This window comes from Theobroma umbraticum, unplaced genomic scaffold, assembly GCF_002168275.2.
Source record: "Theobroma umbraticum cultivar Fairchild unplaced genomic scaffold, ASM216827v3 scaffold_86.0, whole genome shotgun sequence".
Taxonomy (NCBI): domain Eukaryota; kingdom Viridiplantae; phylum Streptophyta; class Magnoliopsida; order Malvales; family Malvaceae; genus Theobroma; species Theobroma umbraticum.
The window spans coordinates 1,177,461-1,196,586 of record NW_018397263.1 but is presented as its reverse complement, the minus strand read 5'-3'; the positions used below and the strand labels follow the sequence as shown (position 1 = coordinate 1,196,586).

Genomic DNA, 19,126 nt, shown 5'->3' with positions numbered 1-19,126 from the left:
TTCTTGACAATAAAAACTTAAGGTTAATAAAAGCAATAGAAAGAATAACAAGAACAAGAAAAAGTTGCGACCTTTGACACTAGGCGGCCTTTGAAGAAAAATCTCCTCAGTAGAAACCGTAGTGAGTCTGCTACCAGCTTCGTCGTCAACTGCATCACCAAACTTAGGCCATGACCTTCTCTGAAAGGCTCGCTTGCTCGTCTTGGTACAAACCTTGCGAACCTGATAGGTGGATGTGACCTTAACCATGTCACCAGCTTCATTGAACTTGCAGTCTATGACTTTCTTTATCCCATTCTCGTCAGGGCCAATGACTTGGCGTGGAGGGAGAGGAGGCAAGGCAAGTTCCTCCTCGTTGTCTTCAGCTTCGACCTGATCAGCCCAAGAGAGCTTCTTTGAGGTCGGGGTTTCTTCATCTTTAGTCATGGTTGACACTTACAGGTTGAGAGGTTTGTAATGTTAGTTAAAGGGTTTTGGAAGGGTTTTACGTTGGAAGGATTGCAAGAAATATTCTGGTGGAATGTTAGGGGAGTCCTTGTGTCATTGACATAGCAGCCATGGTTTTTCTAAGTATTCCTACCAGGAAAGAACAACCGTTCTTTCTGTTCCTTTGGCCATGTATAAGGGTAACAGCGCACATGAAGAAAATAATAAATGAAACTATATTCAAATTGCATGTAGGGCTATGCCACTTCTTTTTTTCTTTAAAATTTCCATAGAAAAATTACATTTCATGCTTACTTTTTATTTTTGTCATATTATTGTATGAATTAAATAATCCCAATAGTTAAAACTATTATGTCCAAAACAATTATCCACTCTAATTGAATTTAGTAAACTATAATTGGATATTAAAGGGATATGAATTCAAATAATAATTTAAAATTTTAATCTTACAAAATAATGAAAATTTTAATTAAGAGTAAAATTAAATTAAAAAATTACTTTATTAACACTAGAGCAGCCCAGATGGCCTCAGGTGACAAGGCCTTATAAGTACGTCAAAGCATCAAAAGCTTGGCTGGAGGCCGACGCAGAGTCCGTGACAGCACTACTGCCATCCAAAATCTCTCAGATTTGTTCAGAGTTCAAACCCCGCAAAGCTCACTGTCACAGCTCTTACAACTAAACTCTGTTCAACCCCAGTTCTGCCATTGATCTAATTGGAAAACAAACATTAACGGTTTGTGTAAGTCCGACTCAAGCTCCCCACTTTTTCAGTGTCTCTGCCACCTTAGACCCATCCATCTATGATCAATTTTTTTTCCTTTTTTTTATGTATGATTTATGGGATTTGTTGATTAGCCAAAGTACTCCCTAAAAGGTTTCACTGTTTGAGATAATCTGTATTTTGGGTCTGCTGTTTTACAGGAAATAGAGATTTTTGGAGGGTTATCAGAATGAAAGCACTCATTCTCGTTGGCGGGTTTGGAACCCGCTTGAGACCGTTGACTCTTAGCGTGCCAAAGCCTCTGGTGGATTTTGCTAATAAACCTATGATACTGCATCAGGTTTTCTTATTTTCGTCTGTTTTTTCCCCTGATGTCTTTAGTTTACTTGTTGTTTGTTGTTGGTGTGATCCTTATTGATTTAAAACTTTTGTAGATTTTTTAATGATGGGTAATCCTGCAAAATAGATTTAAGCTTTTTCATTTGCTTGAAAGATATATTTGATGATTCTATAGCCTTATCTTCAGAAAGCTATCACATGGTTTTTGAAAGATGATCAACTTCTATGCTAACAAAGTATGAACTTTATGTTGCTGTGTTAAAAATGTGAATCATTCCTAGTCTCTTTGTTTCTTTTAATACCAGATTGAAGCTCTCAAAGCTAGTGGAGTTACTGAAGTTGTTCTGGCCATCAATTACCAACCAGAGGTAACTAGAAAGGACCCTTTTCTGACTGAAAATTTCATGCTGGTAACTGTGTTATCGACTTTTTCCTGAATTAAGTTGTTCATACTAATTTATTTTGCAGGTTATGTTGAATTTCCTGAAAGAATTTGAGAAAAAGCTTGACATTAAAATCACCTGCTCACAAGAGACTGAACCACTTGGCACAGCAGGTCCTCTAGCTCTGGCTAGAGACAAGTTGATTGATGGTTCTGGTGAGCCATTCTTTGTCCTCAATAGTGATGTTATAAGCGAGTATCCACTACAAGAAATGATTGATTTTCACAAGGGTCATGGAGGAGAAGCTTCAATTATGGTGACAAAGGTAAAGTGGAAACTGGATTTCACATTCTTGTTCTTAGTCAAGGACTAAACCATTTTGCCTTACTAAAAAGGATCTTACTTTTGTTTGAAGGTGGATGAGCCATCAAAATATGGTGTTGTGGTTATGGAAGAGACTACGGGCAAAGTTGAAAAGTTTGTTGAGAAACCAAAGATATTTGTAGGTAACAAAATCAATGCTGGAATCTACTTGTTGAACCCATCTGTTCTTGACCGAATTGAACTGAGACCCACCTCAATTGAGAAAGAGGTCTTCCCAAAGATTGCGGGAGAGAATAAGCTTTATGCTATGGTGCTACCTGGGTTCTGGATGGACATTGGACAACCAAAGGATTATATTACCGGCCTGAGATTGTACCTAGATTCTTTGCGTAAAAAATCCTCTGCAGAATTGGAAGCTGGATCTAACATTGTTGGAAATGTTTTGGTAGACGAGAGTGCTGTAATTGGTGAAGGGTGTCTCATAGGACCTGATGTAGCCATTGGTCCCGGATGCATCATTGAGTCTGGGGTTAGGCTGTCACGCTGTACTATAATGCGTGGAGTTCGCATCAAGAAGCATGCTTGCATCTCCGGTAGCATTATTGGCTGGCATTCCACTGTTGGAAGGTGGGCTCGGGTGGAAAACATGACAATCTTAGGAGAAGATGTTCATCTTGGAGATGAAGTTTACAGCAATGGAGGTGTTGTCCTGCCTCACAAGGAGATCAAGTCTAGCATTTTGAAGCCAGAAATTGTCATGTGATCGCAATGGTGAACTTGGAATTAGCATTTTGAGAGTTCAACACTGCAATTTGGTTGTCTACCTTGTCCCTCTTCGGCTTTTCTTTCTTGTTTATTAGGTAAAACTCCAGTTGGAATAAGTTCGAGGGGTGAGTGGTTGATTGGTTTGTAGGCTTAGAGAGAGCAGTAGGCATTTTGTTAATGGAGGACAGATGCAGAGGCAACCTCACGGATTTGTGAAGGACAAGTCTCATGTTTTTGGAACGCCATTGACCAAAACTCGAGAAAGGGAAAATGTAGACAACAAATACATGACATTGTATACACTCAAGTTATATATTGATTAAGTTAATTGCATTTTTAATCCTTTATAATGTTGTGGAGTTGCGTCTGTCTCTCTTTCAGAATGATACTCTTCGGACTAGATGCCACAATTGGCATTTGGGTTGGGACTTGGGACCTTCTGTCATCTAATGGATTGTTATAAGCCTAAACCATGTTTTCTTCTGGATGATCAACGGCCCTGGAAAAGGTATTTCAAGATGAAATCTAAACCACCAAATTCATACTTTTGAAACATATTCCAAAAGGAAGTTGTAAATGATAAGTCGATTTTATGCTAAAGTGTGATTAAATACTTGAATGTTAACATCATTTTTAATATGTAAGACATCTATTGTAAGATAAAATCATGAGTTCCAATAGAGAGAAACGAACAATATAGACCGTGACGGGCTTTGAAAATACCAATAATGTATGGCTAAGGACACTGGGCTGTGTTAAAGTGGAAGAGAATGTGAAACACTTTCTGTGAGACAAGTGTGAGGCCTGACGAGTCAGAAAGAACAATATTTTACAAGCTGGCGTGGATCATGACACTAGTACCTATCTCTTGTTCAGACAAAACACCATTCCACATTACACAGAATGTCTGTTGGGAGATGTAAGAAATGAAAGCTCACATGCCTTTCATTTCAAGACCTTATTTAAGGTCCCAAAAACACGACCTAAGCCAACATGGGGTCCACATGAATTTGATAATATTGTTTGTTAATGGTTGAGAACAAGTAATATTTGAATGAACTTGAATACTAAAACCAAAATCCTTAATGTGCACAGGCAAAACTTTTCCAGTTCTCCAAATTGTCAAAAATTAAGGCATAGGCAAGAAAAGGAAAAAGAAGCATTTACATGTCAAATAGGAGATACTATTGTGTGCGTGTATGTTCACTGTTGAGCATGGGATTGGGAACCGCCGAGCCCTTCAGAAAGAGGCTAAGATCCAGAACATGACATGAGATGACATTGCAATCAGAACCCATGTGATGAATGCCAAAATTATAGATATTTCATATTGCCTGCAGGGTAAATGAGCTTGAGCCCTGCAGAAGTCCAAGTCTCTTGCATACAGGACTATAACCCCTGCTGATGAACATGCAGCTGCCAGTGATAACATAGCTGTAACCTGCACGTTCAAGGAGGATTAGCCAGGTGATATACAATTTCAGCCGGAAGAGTATCAAGGAGAAAAAAGATTCACAAATGTTAAGCTTCATGAAGGAAAAAACTGATAGAAAACTACACAAACAGAACTCCGAAGATCCAAATGGCAATTACTAGCATTGCTTCAAAAAAATTATAGCAAAATGCATGGAGAGTTCAGATACAGATTATGAAGACAGTGATACGATTGTACTCTATTTTCATTCAGAAATGGTAACAGGTGCTCACAAAAACTAGCAACGTAGCATATGGAAAGGCTGTTTTAGATAGAGTAAGAACTACTTTACAGGGTCATGTAAACCACTTATGGAATCACACACAACCTGAATATGAAGAAATCTGAGGAAGAAAGTGAGAACTGATGTGAAAAATGACAAATATTGCAAGTAGCAAGCAATTTAAGGTGGAAAAGCTGATTTACATCAATGTCCATGCATACTTTTAGTGACTAAAGGAGATTACAGAAGATTTTTAGAAAAAGGTTTCATACCCAATCACCTACAACAAATAAGCTCACTAGAACTGGGTTCTGAAGATCTCTCTTTCTCCTCAAAGCATAAACATCAAGACATGCAAGTCCAAAGCTCCATAGCAGTTGAAGCCCCATAGATGCAATCAAATAGCTGAAACAAAGAACAAAATAAACATCAAAACTGCACTAATGAGAATTATTACAGTGCATTTCTATTCCTGCCCACCCCACCCAACCTAACCTCCTTTTACTCTTTTCCCAGGGATATAGTGCAGTGAAAAAGTAGAACAGCATCTGTAAGAGCCACAGCCACTTTACTTCAGAAATGGCACTATGGAAGGTAAACATAGATGCTATTTTATACCTAGCCAAACGAGCTGTGTCTTTAGCATTTTCACAAGAGAAAATCAAATTCTGTGAGACTTCAAAAAAGACCTAAGAAGCAAATTCCTTTGAAGTTGCATGTTTAAAAGATAACACATGTATAATAGAAGACTCGTAAAGAGGTTACATAGTTTCAGTCAAATATGCACTCAAATTTATTCAAACCTAAATTATCCCTGTGTCTCAAATTTCATTAAGACAAATGAATGGCTCAGTTACAGACTGTTATCACTATAAGCAGACAAAAAACTTAAAACAAGTAACTTGCGAAACTGCCATCACCACATGACATATAGTAGCAGAAAGGCTCCATAGATCTCTGTTCAGTTTTCCAACTGTTACTTCTAACACAAACACTCAGTTCCAAACAAGATTTGCTATTACAAGAACAAAAATATACTTTAATCAACCAGTCCCCAAATACTGCACCTCCAACAGGTATATACTTATAGCAAGGTCCATTGTGGCAATAACATTAGAGTAGTAGATGATTCCTTCTGCCTAACCAAGTAAATTAACAAATGCTAATTTGCACAACTTCATACAGCTTAAAATCCAATTTTGGAAGATTCAGTAGGCTAAACGACTAGGTCAGAGAATATTTCATCCAACTGCTGTTACAGATTGAAGTTACCAAAATTTCCATGCCTTTCATTTAATAACAGAAAAGCTGGAAAAAAAAACTCAAATTTCCACATTAAACCCTCTTAGGTCAGAGCTTCTCAACAAGCATATCACAAATCATACCAAGAAGCTCTGGACCAAAATTGAGCTGAAGCCTAAACTTAAAACCCAAATGGTAATCGTTATTTTCCCACTCCTCACGCACACTGCTAAAATGTACCTAAACATGCTCCAATAAATTCAAACCAGATCAGTATGAGTAGCAAAAACTGCTGCACGACTGATATAACTATAACTGAATAAATTTGCAGTACTACATACCACCTTTTTAACTATGCAAAGAGGTAATAATCCACATGTCTAGAAATCAGGTCAACTTCACCTTTCACTTTTCCTATTCTTTCTACCAGTAAGGAAATTATCTTTCGCCCATAGTTTTGCCTAAAAAATTCAGCTCCCGAGCTGACTAATCAATGTTTGCTAGGACTAGTTAGATTCAAAAACATCATTTTCAACTAAAATTTGATTAATGATTCAACCTCACAATACTCAAAAATGGCAATAAATAAGAATATTAAATTTATAATACACCCCAAAACAAAACAAAGAAAGCCCACTAAATCTAAAAATGTAAAACTAAGAGCAGAAAAAAAAAAAGGGAAAACAAAAGTACCAGAAAGCGGTGTAGGTAGAGAAATCAGAGGTAGAGACCATGACTCCAATGGAAGCAGCAGCAAATGCACATTGGGTTATCCTTAGGGTTAACCCACTCACTGTTCCCGGACTCCCTATCAACTCCTTCATCCTCTTTCTTCAAGCTAAAGGGCCCCTCCCCTATCCCCCAAAACCAAAGGGCCCTTCCTTCAAAAAAAGGAAAAAAAAAAAAAGAAAAAAGGCAAGACACCCAGAATCTTAAAGCGCTTCCATTAATGGGTACTCAAATCAGAGTCCAAATCAGCTTCTTTCTGGTTCCACTATCTCATGTAAAAAGAAAATCTATAAATGAAGTGGGGATTTTGGAGATTTGGAGTTTGGACCACCCTGCTATATATAAAAAGCGTAGGATTTAAGGAATACCCTGAAATTATGATTAGCTTAGCAGATCATAATTTAAAAAATTTTGGTGATATTGATGGTTTGATTTGATGAAGGAACAGAGAGCGAGAGAGAGAGAGAGTGTGTGTTTTAGTTTCGTGGGTTGAAGAAAGTGACTGACAGTATACTACGTGGCTGTCTTCTGTTTTATTTCTTCTTTTTTTATCATCCATTTTCCATTTTTTTTTCTTTTCTAGTCAAATGGAGTTCCTTGTCTAACTTAAAATCATGATTTACTATCAATTATCAACTAATTAATGATTTCATAACAGTCTTGTCTGGTCATATTATATTTTTATTAAACATATCAATATAGGTATTTAATATTATAATATAATTAATTAAATTTATTTATATAATTATTAATATTTTATATTTACATTATCAATAAAGAATATAAAATTTTTCATAAAAAATTAAAGAATAATTATAAAAATAATCATAATGTTATAATATGTAATATATTTAAAAAATATATTTTTAATGATTGATATTAATCTATTTGGTTGCAAATTTTTATTTAAAAATTAGCTAAAATAATCGAATGAATCATCTTTTTTAATTGATTAATATCGGAATCAAAAAAATAAAACTATATTAATTAAATTCAATCAATTATTTCGGTTTATACCGATTAATGCTCACCCCTAGTTAAAAGGAATGCTTAAGTGCAAAAAAGTAAAGCTTGTAAGTGGGTGCACTTATCACAATTGTTCCCTTCTCATTAAGTTATGTACAAGTTTAATATAAGAATATTGAGGGCTTATAGGCATCATTAATGAGGATGGCCAAGGAATGTAGGGGAAAATCAAGCATAAAGTAAAAGGGTTTTAAGCAATTAAGGCACCTAATTCTCATCCATAAGGCTGTCTTGTTCCACCTTTAAGCACTGGAGACTTTTCATCTTAAACATTTTCACAACAATCTTCTTAATCTCTTATAAAATCATGCAACCATCTACCTTTATCATTTTCTAAAACATTATGCTAGAATATTTATACTATATACTTTCAAATAAATAGCCATAAGTATGACAAATTTACTTGCAAATTGAGCATAGAGTCATGTGACATTATATATTTAGATTACCACTATGACTAGGAGTGTGCGGCGGTCGATTGGGACCGTCCAACCGACCGCCACCGTCGGTTATTGTAACCGACGATTGTTTTTTCAACCGATCGGTTGCTTCGATCGGTCTCGTCGGCTAATCGGGTCGATTGTCGGAGGGGACTCCTTCCTCCCCAAACCGATCGAAAAACTGACTAAATTATTAATAAAAAAAACCCATCGGGCCTCGGGTGGCCCGTCCCGGACCTCACTAATTCCCCCCCTTCCGAGTCCTAACCTAAAACTCCTACCCATCGCAGACCTAACTCCTCCCCCCCCCCTTCTCGGCCTCTCGAGTCCCGACCTAATTCCCCCCGAACCGACCGAAACCGACCTTCTAAAAAATCGACTGAAACCGACTTTATATCATTGTGGTTCAGTCGGTTATATCTCAAAAATTTTTACTCGGTTTTGACAAAAAAACGACCTGAAACCGACCCATGCACACCCCTAACTATGACATTAAAGATCCTTAAGTTGCATGTTTATAATCGAAATTTGCATCCTTCAAATTAAGGATTACACTATTTTATATTTTAAATTGAAATTTTTTGAAGAATAAAAAATTTTCCCTTTAATTTTAATATAGTTTAAATATTCAAATAATCGTTGTATTCATGTATTTTCATCAATTTAATTTATGTATTTAAAATTTAATTAATTAATCTCTCAATTTTAAAAATTAAAATAATTTAATCCCTCTACTTTAATGGTTAATATTTGTCATAGAGGTGATTTCTTCCTTGTTGGACTGGCAAACCCAAGAAAGCAAAGAAAGCAACAATTGGAACTCGGAGCTTAGAAGAAATCATAAAAATTTCCATATTTAAACATGAAAAGTACAAATCTTGTACAAAATTGAACCAAAACTATGGAAGGAAAGACATCTGCCACTTGGCGACGGTTTCATCCTTCCATGAATGCTAACACCTAACAAACAACTAACAAACCGACACCTTCCTGGGAAGTGCCAAAACAAAGCACTGTTAAACGTTTCGCAGTTGTGAAGGTCTGTGTTTTCGTCCTCCTCGGTTCTCAACGTTCTTTGGAAGAGAATGGCAGATGATATCAGATTCTTTGAACTGAACACAGGAGCTAAGATCCCTTCTGTTGGATTAGGCACTTACGGTGCCAAACATGGTGTTATCCAAAACACTGTCATCACTGCCATCAAGGTAACTGTTTTCATCTCTTTCTCTCTCTCTGGATGATTCTTCTTTGGGATTTTCAATCGATTTTCATTTGGGTTTGCTGTTCTTTTTGTTGATTCAGGTTGGGTATCGGCAAATTGATTGCGCTTCATTGTACGGCAATGAAAAGGAGGTGATGGTTTTACAGAATCCAGGATTTCTGCTACTTTCTTTTGATATTAGTATTGATTGAATTTTTTTTTTGGGTATTTTTTGTTTCCCAAATTGAATTAGATAATGCCATCTACAATTCTTTGTCTAACATATGTATTTTCTGGTTGATCCAGATTGGTTCTGCTCTAAAGAAATTGTTTAATGAAGGTCTAGTGAGGCGTGAAGACTTATGGATTACCTCCAAACTCTGGTTGGTTTGTTTCTTTCTTTCTTTTTCTTTTAACTCAGTTTTAGGCCATTTTTTTAACTTTCCCTATCTAATCTATATTACATGGAACTTCAGGTGTAGTGATCACTTGCCTGAAGATGTACCAAAGGCATTGAATAAAACTCTGCAAGATTTGCAACTTGACTATGTGGATCTCTATCTAGTAAGTGTAACACATTAGGCTGCTTTTGTTTACTGCATTGAGAAATATATATGATTCATCTGCTTTGAAAATGGTTGTATGGTTGTGTTGTTGCTAATTTGTGATGGAATTTTGAAGATTCATTGGCCAGTCAGTTTAAAAAAGGGATCAATTGTTGTTAAGCCTGAAAGCTTTACACAACCTGACATACCTGGTACGTGGAGAGCAATGGAGGCACTCTATGATTCTGGTAAGGCTCGGGCTATTGGAGTGAGTAACTTCTCTTCAAAGAAACTTGGAGATCTGTTGGAAGTGGCACGTATAACTCCTGCTGTCAATCAAGTGGAAATTCACCCTGTATGGCAGCAGCCAAAGCTGCATGAATTTTGTCAATCCAAGGGAGTTCACTTGACGGTGAGTTAGTAGATTGAAAGCAATAAAACCAGCATATTCTTCTTGGGGGCTGTGTAGTTGATCACTTATGTTTTGAGTTAGTTTTATCAGTCTTTCCGAGCCACACCTTTTTACACAATAGCCCATCTTGTTCTTTGATCTCAGGGATATTCTCCATTGGGTTCCCAAGCTGGAGAAAATGTCAGGAAGAAGGTCCTGGACAATCCGGTTGTTAAAATGGTGGCAGAGGAACTAGGGAAATCTCCAGCACAAGTGGCTCTTCGCTGGGGAGTGCAAATGGGTCATAGCGTACTTCCTAAGAGCATAAGTGAGGCAAGGCTGAAGGAAAACATTGATGTTTTTAACTGGTCTGTACCTGAAGATTTGGTTGCCCAGCTTTCTCAAATTCAACAGGCAAGTAACGGTTTCATCTGAACAATCTTTTGATCAAGCACTCTGTTTTTTCAATGATTGCATCATCTTAGTATCGGGTACAACTATGTTGCTCTAATTGCAGGAGAGGCTAGCAAGGGCCGAATATTTTGTGCATGATACTTATGGCGTATATAGGACTGTTGAAGAACTTTGGGATGGTGAAGTCTGAGCAGACGTGTTCGGAAAGTGGTTACTACTATTTTCAGTGGTTATGTTCTACCTGCATATGTGTAACTTTTTATAACTTTCTTCAAACTAAATGGTACATTATTCGCCACAGATATGCTCATTGACAATGTATTTAGGTCTTGGAAGGTGGAAAAGAATTTTTCCCCTTTAATTTAAACATAATAGACAATGCTGCTATGTTGTTTCCCTGTTGTTGCCTGATTTGCAATAGACATGCTTGTTACAGGTTCGGTTCATTTCAAGTTCAGGTCATTGCAATAGAGCAGCAGTCGCTCAATCAAAAGAGCCACAGCATTTTCTTTTAATCTCATAACCCATTTTTCTCATTAATTAGGTAAAACAGGGAACTGTTCTTGTTAAATATTAGTATAATCATTTCAAAGGCACTAATGACTAAACAGACTCTGAAAGGGAACAAGACTGTAGCAGCATGTAACAGGCGCTCGGGTGAGTTTGCACCAAATTTTTCTGACATAAACAGTCTCTGAACAAGTGTCAATCAAATCACAAGCATTTCGCTCACATGCAAGCAAGATCTCATCAACCAAGTAAAGGTTAAAACGAAAAAAACAGCAAAAAGAGACCACAATGCAACCGTTGAAGTAAGAATCCTGTAGTAAGTGCTGGTTTTGTCTGCTACCTTTATCTGTCCAGTTTTGCAACAGTTGCAAGAGATCTTGCAGATGAAATCAGGTTCTTTGAACTGAACACAGTCATTGAATACTATTCTTCAGCTTCGTTCGTACTTCACAGTTAATGGAGCAAGAACCAACCTCCTAAAGGAAACGCCATTCAAGAGTCAAATCTAAGGCCTGCAATTTCACTCCAGTTTTGGCAAAGCTCATTTGCCATTGACTTAGGTACTCTCTAGATATATTGAGGATATCAACTTTACCAACCTGATTTTTAAATAAACCAACATGATTTTGAAGTTTTGAAGTCCTTAACAGATAACAAAACCATTTGTTAATCAAAGAATCGCAGTTGAAGAATCACTCTCAATATTCAGCATAGATGTTGCATACATGATAAATCCTTCACAAATGGTAAGAAACTCGATATGGTTAGAGTCTGCACTACTTATTGATGATCATATAGTAACCCATAGATATTAATTAAGTCTTTTTGATACGTGCAGAATCATCGACATTAAATTTAATGCGCGTAAAATCATCCTCGTTAAATTTGGAAGTACCCTGGAAGTAAGCATAAGTATGATCAGTGACAAAGTCATCTAAAGATGGAAATAACTTGAGGCCTTTTTACTTTAAAACCACTATGCACTAGCTAATGAAATGGGGTATTAACCTTTCTAGAGTTCAACACAAGAAGAGTGAGGTGAAAAAGAAAATGCAGACGTAAGAGCTTACGACTTTGCAGGCCATCCTACTCAAACAATCTATAAATGACATGTGCAAGAGCCAAACGTAAGGTCCAGAAGCAAGAATAGACTGGCCCGCAGCAGAGCCTCATTCAATCATAAACTTCCATTAATGATTCTATTTTCCTTACATTGAAAATTTTAGAACTTGGCTTCAGAGCATTCAACGTGACAGAAAAAGAAGGCAGGGGGAAAAATCCAAAGCTTGGGGTGTGTAGTCACACCTGTATCAAGGGACCCTATTTATGTTTCGTAACGCTTTTTCCATGTTTTAACGCTTTTGCTGATCTCTTTTGCTGCTGTCTTTCTATAAACAAAAAGACTCCATCAATTTGTCGGTAGTCTCTATGAACAAAATGGCTCAGGCAATTCGATACTTTGAGCTGAACACTGGAGCTAAGATCCCCTCTGTTGGACTGGGAACATGGCAGGCTGCTCCTGGTGTTGTTGGCAATGCTGTTGCCGCTGCAATCAAGGTATTTTTCACAATTATCACCTATATGTATATATATAATACAGTCTTTTCTGGATAATTTTCTTGGAACTGGACAGCTCTCTTCAAAAAATCCCAAGTAGCTAACAAATCCTAATTAAATATAAAAGTAAAGTTATTGTGAAAATTTTGGGAAATTGAGGAGTGACTGCTTATCGCTCTGTGTTAATGCAGCTTGGTTATCGGCATATTGATTGTGCTGAAGCCTATGACAACCAAAAAGAGGTAATGTCTTTGTTTTTTGCAAGTTCTTCCCTGGAATGAATATTCATTTTCTGAGCAAATTTGCATCGATCTACATTCTATTCCTGCTGAATTTATATTCGGCTTGCGTTTATGCCTTGATTTTGATGAATGATGAAAATATGAAGCAAAATTTACTCATTTCCCATAGTTTGATTCATGTAGATTGGTTCTGTTCTGAAGAAGCTCTTTGATGATGGTGTTGTGAAGCGTGAAGATCTTTGGATCACCTCCAAACTCTGGTTTTCTCTCAATTTCAGAATCCGTTCAAGTGCTAACATATATCATATATGAAATTTGCCATTCCAAAATTGAATTTCGAGTGTAAAACTAAAAATCTGTTTAGATTGCATAAGTTTTTACCAGAGTTTGTTAACTTTGTGGAGTTAAGGATGTGAATTACGACTTTCTGCAGGTGCAATAGCCATGCACCAGAAGTTGTACCAGAGGCATTAAATAATACCTTGCAAGACTTGCAGCTAGACTACCTAGATCTCTATCTAGTATGTAGAAATGTTAACACAACCATGTTTCTTCCATTTTGGCCTTACTATCATAAGCCAATTTTGTTCATGATTTCTTAATGAGTGACAATCTTGATTGTTTAATGTTTGAAGATTCACTGGCCTGCCCGCATGAAAAATGGGGCAGTTGGCTTTAAGCCTGAGAACCTAACCCAACCTGACATACCTAGTACATGGAGAGCAATGGAGGCACTCTATGACTGTGGCAAGGCTCGAGCTATCGGAGTAAGCAATTTCTCTTCAAAGAAGCTTGGAGATCTGTTGGAGGTAGCTCGTGTTACTCCCGCTGTACTTCAAGTGGAATGCCATCCTGTCTGGCAGCAGCCTAAGCTACATGAATTCTGTAAATCCAAGGGAGTTCATATAACTGTGAGTGTGCACACACATTTCACAAATGCAACCAACAAATTTTGAGGTTTGAATTGACATTGATGGTGTTAATGCCTGCTACTACTAGATAAGTTCACTTATCTATAGAAACTTAACATTCACATAGGTGAAAAGTTATTAAGGAGGTTCATGATATATCATTGTGTTGTAGTATGTATTATTTTCTAATGGGCTTCAAACAGCCATCCGTTCTTATGGAATATCCAATTAAGAATATTAATTGTCATTGTTTCAGGGGTATTCACCACTGGGTTCTCCAGGCACAGGAACCGTCAAGACACAGGTCCTCAAGAATCCAATTCTGAATATGGTTGCAGAGAAATTGGGCAGGTCTCCTGCTCAGGTTGCCCTCCGTTGGGGAATGCAAATGGGTCATAGTGTATTGCCTAAGAGTACAAATGAAGTGAGGATCAGAGAAAACTTTGATGTTTTTGACTGGTCTATACCTGAAGACTTGTTTGTCAAGTTTTCTGAAATTGAGCAGGCAAGTTACTTGATCCCCATTTTTACATGGCTGGTTTATTGTAGCTTATGATCTAAATATGAGGGCTTTTGGTATAGTTCAGATTATTGATTTCTTCTTTTATGCCTTCCAGGAGAGGCTGATCAGAGGCACCGGATTCGTGCATGAAACATATGGGGCATACAGGACTATCGAAGAACTATGGGATGGTGAGATCTGAACACAAACCAGACTTCGAGAGCCTAAGCAATCTTATTCCTTATAGCTGTATTTTCCCCACAAAGTTTGTTTTTAAAGGTCTAAGAAGAAATTCTCATAGCACTTGTAAAGCAGATTCATGCTGCTGCTAAAGTTTAATATAAGTGAAGGAAGCATACTACTTCTTGGATGTAATTTTCTGATACTTATGGTGAACTACAACCTGATGGTACATGTCTTCCATTGCAACAATTTAAAAACCCATTTTTGGGGGAAAAAAAAAAGAGGTATGCAAGATCATAGGATTATGCTGATCATCTGATTCAACAACAAATGACCAGTGCAAGAGTCAAATAGATGGTACAAACACTCTTCCATTAAGAGTCATGTAACTTTTAAGTACATTGACAAAGATTGGGTGAGTTCAACTTTGAATCTTGGTCGTATAAAGCCATCAGAGCAAAAATTTTCAAAGATATTGGACAATCGAATATAAGCAAAATAATTTGATCCTGAAACTGTTAAGGTAATAGTATTGTTACATTACTTAATCAGCAGACACTGAATGAAAAAAAACAGAAGGAAGGAGGAGAAAAATACAAAGCTTTCTGGTGACAGGTCCCAACTGACACGTGCATGAAGGGACCGTGCGTTTGAGCAAATTGCCACTCGTGAAATGAATGAAGCAAAGATTCTGGCTTATCTCTATTGGTCTCTTTTGGCTGCTGTCTCCTGTCCGCATAAAAAAGACTCCCTTTGGTCCTAACACTCGGGCGCAAAAATGGCTCAGGCAATGAGATTTTTTGAGCTCAACACTGGGGCTAAGATTCCCTCAGTTGGTCTAGGAACATGGCAGGCTGCTCCTGGCGTCGTTGGCGATGCCGTCGCCACTGCTATTAAGGTAGAATTTTCTCCTCTCTGGATGGTGTCTTCTCTTATGTTTTTGGTCAACTTGGCTTTAGATACTCCAACTTTCCAGGAGCAGGAGGTGCTGTGGGTGCTTCTTGTTCTGCACCTCTATTAAAATATTAAAATGTTAAAGGGGATTTGACTTTTGAGCCAATATTTAGATAATTATGAAGCTCATTAAAAAAAACCAGTAAAATTTGACTCATGGTTTTAGCTAATCAAATGCTAATTAACTAAATAAAATGGTAGAAAATAATTTGTGAAAAGTTTTGGGAATTTAGAGGAGTGACTGTCACTTGCTATATGTTAATGCAGCTTGGGTACAGGCATATTGATTGTGCTCAAGTCTACGGCAACGAGAAAGAGGTAATTGCATGAAACTGAATTTATACTTTATCTGTTTGTCATCTTCAGTGATTGAAGTTAAGTTTTGATGATTCTTACTTTAAGTTAATTTGGTTTTTTTATGCAGATTGGTTCTGTTCTGAAGAAGCTGTTTGAAGATGGTGTGGTGAAGCGTGAAGATCTTTGGATCACCTCCAAACTCTGGTTTGTCTCAATTTCCAGCATCCTTTGGGTAGTTCATTTGGTTTATTCAGTGTTTCAAGTAGTCCATTTTGAAGACTTAGCAGAATGAATTTATTGTATTTTCTTAAGGAACACTAATCATGCACTGGAAGATGTACAAGAGGCAATGGATTCTACCTTGCAAGACTTACATCTGAACTATCTAGATCTCTATCTAGTAAGTAACTTTCTGCTTTACACATGAAATTTCCTAGTTTTGCTGTGAGTCAAACTGATAGAATGCTAGAAGAAGATAACAAAGTTGTGGTAACTAGCCTATGGCCATATGAAAGCTTTGTATGTTTTCTTACTATGGTTTTGCTTAAACATTTGAAGATTCATTGGCCCGTCAGCATGAAAAAGGGAGCAGTCGGCTTTAATCGTGAGGACCTAACCCAACCTGACATACCAGTTACGTGGAGAGCGATGGAGGCACTCTATGATTCTGGCAAGGCTCGAGCCATTGGAGTAAGCAATTTCTCTACGAAGAAGCTCGGAGATCTGCTGGAGGTGGCTCGCGTTCCTCCTGCTGTAGTCCAAGTGGAATGCCATCCCGTGTGGCAGCAGCCTAAGCTCCATGCATTATGTAAATCTAAGGGAATTCATTTAACTGTGAGTATGAATATTTAATTATTGATTTAACACTGTAAAGCAGCCAACTCTAGTTGAAGTTTATGTTGTAATGCAAATTCACTATTTTGAGTAAAAGCATACCAACAAAATTACTCGTCATTGTTTTTTCAGGGGTTTTCACCATTGGGTTCCCCAGGCACAGGAATCGTCAAGATTGAGGTCCTGAAGGACCCAGTTCTGAATATGGTTGCAGAGAAACTGGGCAAGTCTCCTGCTCAGATTGCTCTCCGTTGGGGGCTGCAAATGGGTCACAGTGTTTTGCCCAAGAGTACAAATGAAGTGAGGATCAGACAAAATTTCGATGTTTTTGATTTCTCCATACCAGAAGACCTGTTTGTCAAGTTTTCTGAGATTGAGCAGGCAAGTTAAACTTTCCCCAATTTTCAGTTATTGGTCTGATGCTCCTCTCTCAATCCCATTCCTGATGCATCCATTGGCATTTTAGTTCAGCCTATGATAAAATATGACCAGGTTCATGGACTATGCTTTGCTTTAGTTCCAGTTCAGATTACTGATTTCATGGTTCATGTCTTCCAGGAGAGGCTGATCAAAGCCACTGTATTCGCACACGAAACATTCGGTGCATATAGGACCGTTGAAGAACTATGGGACGGTGAGATCTGAAGAAAATGCCAAGCAGATTCCCGCTGCTGGCCTGCTTAACTACACTAGTACTACAATAAGTGAAGAAGCTACTTGCAGTATGTGATCTTGGTTGTAGTTTCTCTTGGTTCCAAGCAACAGCTCCATGGCATTTCCCAATGTAGCAATGTTATTTACTCATCAAAATTGAATGTAAAACACTGTGTTCCAGGCCAAAACATGAGTCAAAGAGCTGTAGAAAAAGGGTGCTTAATTTTCTTACCAAAACTTGGATGATTGGGTCATGGATGTCGTCACCCTCAATGGACCACGGGCTAGCTGCCAACCTTAAGTCATTTTTCGAACCCCAACCCTGTCACTAAGCTATTCGTAAGTCAGGACCAAGGAGGCTAAACATCCTAACCAACGATTCTATTCTTAGCACAACTTTTTTCAAGGCATAATATTTTAAAATTTTTTAATTATTTTTTATTATTTTATATTTATATACTTTTAATATGATTTGACATGATATTAAACATAAAATATCATAATAACATGTCATCATATAATATTAATATAATATTTTATTTATTATAATATTTTAATATATTATTTTATAATTAATAATTAATTAAAATATTATTTATTATTTTATTTTTATGTTAATATAACTTTGACATATGAAAGTGCTACAAGATTATTAATATGACATTTTATCATTTATTATAAGATTTTAACATATCATGTTAATATTATTTAATATAAAATAATAAATAATATTTTTTTTTATAAATTATACTATGCAAAATAGGACAGAATCACATTAATTGGTATGAATATGAGGAAAATGGCATTAAAAATCAATAATAACTTCAAAGCGTAGGCCCACCTGACAACGAATTGGTTTCCTCGACCAAAACACATTCAACAAAACAAATCCTCGCCGTCCGCCGCCTTTACACGTTGGGGCCACTTTCCGTTTTCCAGAACAAACAAAACCGCAGTAAAACAATCACCACCGTTGAATTTGCCAATACTCGTCTGATCGAAGGAACACGTGGCGGAAAGCCGAAGAGATTTCTTAAATGATCCCCCGCTTATAAAATGCGCGGTGGTGTCCGTTTCTTATAGCTGTTGTTGCCACCAGTCACGCTCGCGTTTCAGTTACTCTTTGCTTCCTCTTTGATTCTTCGCATTTCGCGTCGAATCCACGGGCTTCCTCTTTGTACTTGTCGGGACATTGCAAATGGCGAGTGAAATCAGATTCTTCGAGTTGAACACCGGAGCCAAAATTCCGTCCATCGGTTTGGGAACTTGGCAGTCTGAACCTGGCCTCGTCGGCTCCGCTGTTGCTGCCGCCGTCAAGGTATATCGTTAACAACTGTTGTTGATCGTCCTCACTTCGCTGAATCCTTTGTCTTCATTGGAAATGCACTTTGTTGATTGTCTCCTTTTTTTTGTTTCTGTCCTGTTCTGTTCAGATTGGATACCGCCATATCGACTGTGCTCAAATGTACGGAAACGAAAAGGAGGTAGAGTTATGACCTGTTTGGCTATATTTGACTTCTTGTTGGTAAAAGAAAAACTTGTAGTTAAAAGGAAAAAGTTGATGTTTGGGTGCATAAATATTACTGTTCGAATAATTAATATTAAAGTTTTATTTATTTTTTAATGAATATATTGTATTATTAGTAGTAATTAATCAATGTGTGCATGTCTTTATTTGTTTTAGATTGGGTTGGTTTTGAAGAAGCTGTTTGAAGATGGTGTGGTCAAACGTGAGGAGTTATTTATCACCTCCAAACTCTGGTTTGTTTTCATTCTTCTGTTTTATGTTAATCCAGGGATTTCTTTTTATTTATT

At 37.2% G+C, this 19,126-nt stretch overlaps 6 protein-coding genes across 7 annotated transcripts; 5 read left to right on the top strand and 1 right to left on the bottom strand.

Annotated features, from left to right (window-relative positions):
• The first annotated feature begins 1,014 nt into the window (after nucleotides 1-1,014).
• LOC110420408 (mannose-1-phosphate guanylyltransferase 1-like) lies at nucleotides 1,015-3,332 on the top strand. The gene is made up of 5 exons (XM_021433708.2): nucleotides 1,015-1,189; nucleotides 1,372-1,511; nucleotides 1,816-1,878; nucleotides 1,979-2,218; nucleotides 2,309-3,332. Exons 2-5 carry the CDS (start codon nucleotides 1,401-1,403, stop codon nucleotides 2,978-2,980), a joined length of 1,086 nt encoding a protein of 361 aa, XP_021289383.1. The 5' UTR covers nucleotides 1,015-1,189; nucleotides 1,372-1,400; the 3' UTR covers nucleotides 2,981-3,332.
• A 697-nt stretch (nucleotides 3,333-4,029) lies between these two features.
• Nucleotides 4,030-7,144, bottom strand: LOC110420487 (CASP-like protein 5B2). Of its 2 annotated transcripts, none has more exons than XM_021433815.2 (3): nucleotides 6,615-7,144; nucleotides 4,952-5,084; nucleotides 4,030-4,423 (listed from the first exon to the last, which is right to left on the bottom strand). In XM_021433815.2, exons 1-3 carry the CDS (start codon nucleotides 6,743-6,745, stop codon nucleotides 4,223-4,225), a joined length of 465 nt encoding a protein of 154 aa, XP_021289490.1. In that variant the 5' UTR covers nucleotides 6,746-7,144; the 3' UTR covers nucleotides 4,030-4,222. The 2 variants fall into 2 exon arrangements, with proteins under 2 accessions (XP_021289490.1, XP_021289491.1); XM_021433816.2 differs by having other exon boundaries at nucleotides 4,964-5,084.
• Nucleotides 7,145-8,900: 1,756 nt separating this feature from the next.
• On the top strand, nucleotides 8,901-11,063 carry LOC110420085 (aldo-keto reductase family 4 member C8-like). Its single transcript, XM_021433250.2, has 7 exons — nucleotides 8,901-9,321; nucleotides 9,419-9,469; nucleotides 9,624-9,700; nucleotides 9,794-9,881; nucleotides 9,999-10,274; nucleotides 10,419-10,667; nucleotides 10,771-11,063. Exons 1-7 carry the CDS (start codon nucleotides 9,202-9,204, stop codon nucleotides 10,855-10,857), a joined length of 948 nt encoding a protein of 315 aa, XP_021288925.1. The 5' UTR covers nucleotides 8,901-9,201; the 3' UTR covers nucleotides 10,858-11,063.
• A 1,258-nt stretch (nucleotides 11,064-12,321) lies between these two features.
• On the top strand, nucleotides 12,322-14,801 carry CHLAKR (NAD(P)-linked oxidoreductase superfamily protein). Its single transcript, XM_021433248.2, has 7 exons — nucleotides 12,322-12,734; nucleotides 12,926-12,976; nucleotides 13,160-13,236; nucleotides 13,410-13,497; nucleotides 13,612-13,887; nucleotides 14,144-14,392; nucleotides 14,505-14,801. The coding sequence occupies exons 1-7, from the start codon at nucleotides 12,606-12,608 to the stop codon at nucleotides 14,589-14,591; spliced, it is 957 nt and encodes a 318-aa protein (XP_021288923.1). The 5' UTR covers nucleotides 12,322-12,605; the 3' UTR covers nucleotides 14,592-14,801.
• Nucleotides 14,802-15,283: 482 nt separating this feature from the next.
• Nucleotides 15,284-17,565, top strand: LOC110420083 (NADPH-dependent aldo-keto reductase, chloroplastic-like). The gene is made up of 7 exons (XM_021433249.2): nucleotides 15,284-15,470; nucleotides 15,794-15,844; nucleotides 15,951-16,027; nucleotides 16,136-16,223; nucleotides 16,382-16,657; nucleotides 16,790-17,038; nucleotides 17,216-17,565. Exons 1-7 carry the CDS (start codon nucleotides 15,351-15,353, stop codon nucleotides 17,300-17,302), a joined length of 948 nt encoding a protein of 315 aa, XP_021288924.1. The 5' UTR covers nucleotides 15,284-15,350; the 3' UTR covers nucleotides 17,303-17,565.
• A 598-nt stretch (nucleotides 17,566-18,163) lies between these two features.
• On the top strand, nucleotides 18,164-19,073 carry LOC149526910 (aldo-keto reductase family 4 member C10-like; the record flags this gene model as incomplete). Its single annotated transcript, XM_089784274.1, has 3 exons — nucleotides 18,164-18,629; nucleotides 18,745-18,795; nucleotides 18,996-19,073. Coding segments are annotated over exons 1-3 (249 nt in total), but the record flags the coding sequence as incomplete, so codon positions are not given.
• Nucleotides 19,074-19,126: the final 53 nt, after the last annotated feature.